This window comes from Perca flavescens, chromosome 5 (genome assembly GCF_004354835.1).
Source record: "Perca flavescens isolate YP-PL-M2 chromosome 5, PFLA_1.0, whole genome shotgun sequence".
Taxonomy (NCBI): Eukaryota; Metazoa; Chordata; class Actinopteri; order Perciformes; family Percidae; genus Perca; species Perca flavescens.
This window is the reverse complement of record NC_041335.1, coordinates 18797080-18803705: the sequence shown is the minus strand read 5'-3', so window position 1 is coordinate 18803705 and position 6626 is coordinate 18797080. Positions and strand designations below refer to the sequence as shown.

Genomic DNA, 6626 nt, shown 5'->3' with positions numbered 1-6626 from the left:
TTGAATGCATCTGCCAATACATTTGCCAATTATTTTAAAATAAAAAATAATGCAGCAGAGTGTTTTTATGGACAGATTCTGCCACCTGGGGAAAAACAGCTTCCTGATTAACCCTTTTACTGCTGAATCAGATTGTGTAAAAGCCCCTCTAGTGACAAATGAGTGAAAGAGTCGCTTTGAGTGGCCACAACTGAGTACAACCAGACCTAAAAAGGAGGGTGGATAACAAAGACTGTCAGGTTTCACACGGAGTGAATCTAAGAACGAAAAAAAAACCATTGAAAACTGCTATGTATTATGAATGTCATTAGATCTGGAAGTCACTGTTGCTGTTGTAATGTGGACCTGCATGTGTTGTGTGGCTTTTTGCTATGGTGCGTGTTTTTTTGTGGCGCTTTATGCTGAACTGGTTGGCCACCCCTGGGATAGAGCGTCGGTGAATTCCAGGAGAGGTTTGAGAGCCTTGTGCACTGACTCTAGAACTTCCAGGTCTTGCCAGGTGAGAACAAGATGTTGGGTTTTCTTGTCTGCAGCCAAGACTTGAGAAATAGCTTGCTCCTGCTCAATCATCTTCTCTCGGGATCCCCACCTGGTAGGAGACTCACTGATGAGCTGGTGTGCCGGGAGATTTAGCTCTTGCTGCGCTGTGGCCAGGTCTCTCCTCCTCTTCCAACTGAAAGAGAAGCTGCTCACTACCTTCTTGCACACAGCAACAGCACGGTCAATACGGGGGTCCTTCATGCCTCTCTCTGAGAATGAAAACAAACATTTTAAATGTTGTAATAATTTAAAAGGGTATAGTAATTGTGAAGAAATCCACTCAGCCTAACACTAAACTAATTCTTGGTAATTATTTATTTATATAGTACTGTGTAAAAGTGAAGATGCTATCAAAAAATATAAGTTTCAAAATATAAAAAAATGCACAATAAAGAGCAGTCTACTGACACACTAATGCAGAAAAAGAAAGTACATGTAACTCTTAGGTGCCTAAGCTAGTATATTACAGTATGTACTTTTTTGAAAAATCACTCGCATTCTCTCTCTCTATCTCTCTCTCTAATATTCAATACAGCTTTATTGGCATGGGAAACATATGTTAACATTAAATTCTGTGTTATGACCATGCAGTAGGCTATTATAACATTGCTCATAGGGCTGGGCGATATATCGCACGATATTGTTAGGCGCATCTCGTCAGTAAAGCCGGTTCCTTGATTAGTAGTAAATCGCCATCACCTGCTTTCAGATGGAGCAGTGTTAAATTAACACTCCTGGGGGCTGGGAGTGTATGAGTCCACACTGAAAAGTGTAAAGTGTTAAAATATAAGTGTTAAATTAACACTCAAGAGTGTTAAAGTTAATGAGATAATTAAGTGATTAATTTAGTGATGATTGAGCATTATTCTCATATATCAATAAAGATAATTACTATTTTATCACAGTGGTAAAAAACACTCACCAATTGCAAGATGCAGGTGATGGCCAAAACCCTGTAGACGTGTCCAGTGGTTCAGGCTCACAGCTTTGACGATGTTAGCGCCGTTATCGGGGGTGATGCACACCTGACGAGCTTCATTTAAATTCCATGACATGAGAGCATCTTGCAGGCCTTGTGCGATGATCCCGCCTGTGTGATCCTCAGGAAGAAAGCTCGTCTGAAGGCACTTGCTTTTCAACTCCAAATTGTCTATATAGTGGACCGTGAAACTGAGGTATGGCTCACATGTTCGGCTGCTCCATATGTCGGCAGTTGTTGAGAAGTCACAGAGGGTCACATTTACAAGCTGACTGGCCAGCTCTTCCCTCACTTTAATGTACAACTCAGGCAGCGCTTTCTCTGCAAAATATTTGCGACCCGGCAGATTATATCTTGGGTCAAGTGTGTTGATGAGCTTTCTGAACCCGGGCTTTTCAACAACATTAACCGGGGACATGTCTTTTGCAATGTGGTGGGTTACTGCACATGTTATCTCCTTCTGTTTTTGACTGTTTTTGTCGTACGGCGTTGATCTGGAAATAGAAGAGGCCAGACTCAGTTGCATGATGTGCTGGTTGCTTAGGCACTTTCTTTGATATTGCACCGCTCTGAGATGTTGTCGTGCGGAGTTTCAAGCACTCTTCATTTTCTAGCGGGTGGGTTCTCAAATGGTGATATAAATTTGATGTACTGCTACATTTTGAAGCGATGCTCTTGCGACAGATTTTGCATATCACCGTTGTTTGTTCAACATCTTCCTTCTTGAAACCAAACCACCGCCAGACGATGGATCCTGTGCTGTTTTTTTTTTTTATTAATTCATCCTCCTCCATGTGTAACCGTTAGCACCTGCTGCCGCTATCTTTCTGCTGGTCGAGGCCGTATGACGTTGCACGCACGACAGACTGACGTTTGTAACTATGTGCGTTTGTTTTGTCTCTCTGTGAGAGGGAAAGACGAGAAAGAGTGTGAGAAGCCTGGAGTTAAATGTCCGCGAGTAAGTTAATCTACAAACAAGCATCAAAAATAAAATAAAATAAGCTTCTTAACTTAGGTTATCAAGGTAATCATTATGCTTGCGCTTCGATGCTGGACAGGACAAGAGGGGGAAAAAACAAAGGGAAAAAAAATGTCCGCGAGTTTCAGGATATAGTAATTTTCTACATCGCACAGACTACAAGCCGTGATATATCGAGTATATTCGATATATCGCCCAGCCCTACTAGGAAGGTTCGTCCTTCCAGAGAGCATTGTTGCTCTATTCCTGAAACAGATCTCACTCTAACAAAGCCTTTAAGGTGCCCAGGCGAGCGTCTCTCCCGCTCAGAGCGTCGCACCACTGATGCAATGGGCAAGTCCGGTGGGACCCAGGTATCAGGAGCCAGCTGAAGATCTGGTGGCTCAATAGGTGGAGGTTCTCCTCTGTCATTCAAACTTGTAGGCAAGGGGCCCACACAACCTCCAACCATGTCCGACAAGGTTTCCTGTTCATCCTCAGACTCAGAACTTGGAACAGTGTCAGCCAGTCTAGCTCTCACTTGGTCCACGTACCTCTTCATGGTTTGACCACATCCAATGATCACTGTATAAGAAACTGGGCCAGATGAGCTCTGGATGACAGCAGGGATCCACTTAGGACCATAAGAATAGTTCCTTAGAAACACATTATCCCCAGGCGAGAAACTCCTCACTTTTCTGTTTGCGTCATGAGTCTGTTTCAGTTTCTGTTGCTTTTGCTGCACTTTTGATTTCACATCTGGCATGAGCAGGTCAAAAGCTGATCTGAGCCTCCGTGACATCATCAACTCTGCAGGTGACAAGCCTGTTGTGGCATGGGGTGTGATGCGATAACTGAACAGAAACCTTGACAACCTGGTTTGCAACGTATCACCCTTCATCTTCTTCATTCCCCCCTTGAAGGTCTGAACAGCCCTCTCCGCCAAACCATTGGAGGATGGGTGAAACGTCGCTGACCTCACATGACGGATGCCATTCTGCTCCATGAATGAGCTTGTGAAACAGGCTCCATTGTCCGATACCAACATTTTTGGTAGACCAAACACACTGAAACTCTGCCGCAGTTTCTCTATGGTAGCCTGGGATGTGGATGACTTCATCGGGTAGATGTCCATCCACTTTGAGTGAGCATCCACTATAAGCAAGAATATCTCTCCTAGGAAAGGCCCCGCATAGTCCACATGAATTCTTTACCATGGTGACTCTGGCCACTCCCATGGGTGCAAAGGTGCAGTGGGAGGTGCCTTTTGGTGTTTTTGACACTCTTCACAAGACTGCACTTCCCTTTCCACATCCTGATCCATACCTGGCCACAATACGTAAGATCTAGCCAGACCTTTCATTCTTGACATGCCAGAGTGTGACTGGTGCAGTAACCGCAGTATCTTGTCTCTGCCCTTTGTAGGTATGATTACGCTGGCTCCCCAGAGCACACAGCCGTCCTTTACACTCAACTCCATTCTCCTTTGGTGATATGGCTTGAGGTGAGCATCTGTCTGTGTAGGCCAACCTTTCAGGACATATTCATGAATTCAATATCACATCCTTAGCGGTCCAGCGCTTTATCTGGGTCGTGTCCACTAGCTTATCATCTAGCAGATCTATCATCAAGACTTGCTCTTTTGCCTCATTATCTGGCACTGACATAGGCAGTCTGCTCAACGCGTCTGCATTGGCGTTGTTTTTTCCTGGTTTGTACACAATTTTGTACTCGTAGGCACTGAGGTGCACAGCCCATCTTTGCACCCTCGGGGAACCCATTTGAGGAATGGGCTTTTTTTCATTAAAGAGAGAGATCAACGGCTTATGATCCGTGTAGATAATGAAGGCTCTTCCATACAGATATTTGTGAAACTTCTGAATACCAAACATAATTGCCAAGCCTTCTTTGTCCAGCTGCGAGTATTTCTTTTCAGCAGGTGACAATGTGCGTGACATGAAACCCAGGGGTCTCTCGCTTCCATCATCCATCAGGTGTAATAACACAGCACCTACGTCGTACGGTGAAGCATCACATGACAGTATTAATTCACGGTCGGCTGAGTAATGAACTAACACTTCCGCTGAGTTCAGCAGGGCCTTGGATTTTTTTAAAGCTTCTTCATGTTTCTTTTGCCATTCCCAGCTCACATCTTGTCGTAACAGTTCATGCAGTGGAGCTAACAGGGTTGAAAGGTTGGGAAGGAATTTATTGTAGTAATTTAGCAAACCTAAGTATGACTTAAGTTCAGTCACATTTGTGGGAGTGGGCGCCTCCATGATGGCTTTCACTTTCTTCTCCACAGGGTGAAGCCCCTGTGCGTCCACTCTGTGTCCCAGATACTCCACTTCCTCTTGCAGGAAGGTGCACTTATTTCTCCTTAAGCGCAGCCCAGCCTCTTCCAACCTTGTTAACACAGCTGTGAGGTTCTCCAGGTGATCTGCCTCATCGACTCCAGTCACCAGGATGTCATCCAGGTACACCGCCACCAGTGGAATCCCCCGCAACAGACCCTCTATGGTCCTCTGGAATATGGCTGGTGCTGATGCAACCCCAAAAGGCAGTCTGTTGTAGGTGAACAACCCTCGGTGTGTGTTTACTGTCAAATATTTTTTTGACTCATCATCCATGAGTATTTGCTGGTATGCATGACTCATATCCAACTTGGAGAACTGTTTTCCTCCTGACAGTGCTGCAAACAGGTCCTCTACTCTGGGAATAGGATATTGTTCCAACGAGGAAACTGTATTCACAGTGAGCTTGTAGTCGCCACATAATCTTACAGTTCCAACAGGTTTCAGGATCGGAACAACAGGTGCTGCCCATTCTGCATATTTCACAGGTGTGATTATGCCTTCTTTCAACAGTCTGTCTATTTCTTCATCCACTTTCGCCCGCATTGGTGTAAGGTACAGACCTGGGACGGAAGAATCTCGGGACAGCGTTAGCTTTTACGTGGATGGTGGCTTTCGTTCCTTTCAGGGTGCCCAGCTCCTCTTTGAACACATTCTCATGTTTGCTCAGCACGTGCTGTAGTGTTTTCTTTTCTGTCGTCATGTGTTGCAACTGTTGGGCTTTGTGCTTGAGTTAGATTTCCCTCCATCTGAGATGTATCTCTTCCAGCCAGCCTCGCCCTAGTAAACTGGGGCCATTCCCTTTAACCACAATGAGGGGCAGTTTTCGTCTTTGCTGCTTGTATTTAACCCGCACAAGGGCTGCACCTAACACATTGACAGGATCACCTGTATAAGTCTCCAACTGGACTTTAATTGGCCTCAAACAAGGGTTTTTTTATCCTTCCACAGCTTCTGGAATGCATGTTCATTCATAATTGTGAGACTACAGCCAGTGTCTATTTCAAAGTTAACACCTTCCCCATTCAGTTTCATCTCCACCATATAGGGGTCGACTTTTCTCAGGTGTACTTCACTCATGCGTCCCAATCTGAACTTTAAGCAATGAAGGGTAAAAGTGCCGTCTTCTGAGCTATCACTTTTACTTCCACCCTGCTTTTCTTTCTTTTTTTTCTTTGTGAAAACGGTAGGAACCCTTTCCTTTCTTTGAATCTTCAGGTCTCTTCTTACCCTGATTCTGTGCATTTTTGCTACGGCAAGCTCTAGCAATGTTCCCTATCTTTCCACAAGAATGACTTTTTTCTTCTTTGTACTTACAGTTTGTTGCAACATGCTTATTTCATTTGCAACGGTAACACTCTCTTGTTGCTCCCTTGAATGTACCCGCATCCGGTGGGCCTTTGTTGACCTTGAAGTGCTTCACTGTTGCAACTGGGTTTTGCAGATCCTGCGCATTCTTGTTCGCGGTCTCCGCTGCCACAGCAATTGACAAGGCTTTGTCAAATGTTAAATCTGCTTCTGCCAGAAGACGTCTTTGAATCCAATCATCATTAATCCCACATACGATGCGGTCCCTTAACATCTGCTGTAATGTGTCACCATATTTGCAATCCTGCGCTAGGCGACGTAGCTCTGCCACATACTCCATTACTGATTCATTATGCTTGCGATTACGGGAATCAAACTTGTATCTCTGCACGATTTCACTCGGCTTAGGATCAAAGTGATCTTTCAACAGGCTTACCAATTGTTGATATGTTTTATCCTTTGGCTTTTCTGGGCTGAGGAGGTTTCG

General features: G+C 44.7%; 1 protein-coding gene and 1 pseudogene across 1 annotated transcript; both read right to left on the bottom strand.

Moving 5' to 3' along the window:
* Positions 1–364: 364 nt before the first annotated feature.
* Positions 365–2582, bottom strand: LOC114556210 (zinc finger BED domain-containing protein 1-like). Its single transcript, XM_028579107.1, has 2 exons — positions 1463–2582; positions 365–749 (listed from the first exon to the last, which is right to left on the bottom strand). Exons 1-2 carry the CDS (start codon positions 2043–2045, stop codon positions 397–399), a joined length of 936 nt encoding a protein of 311 aa, XP_028434908.1. The 5' UTR covers positions 2046–2582; the 3' UTR covers positions 365–396.
* On the bottom strand, positions 2323–5997 carry LOC114556227 (uncharacterized protein K02A2.6-like; annotated as a pseudogene).
* Between the last annotated feature and the right edge of the window lie 629 nt (positions 5998–6626).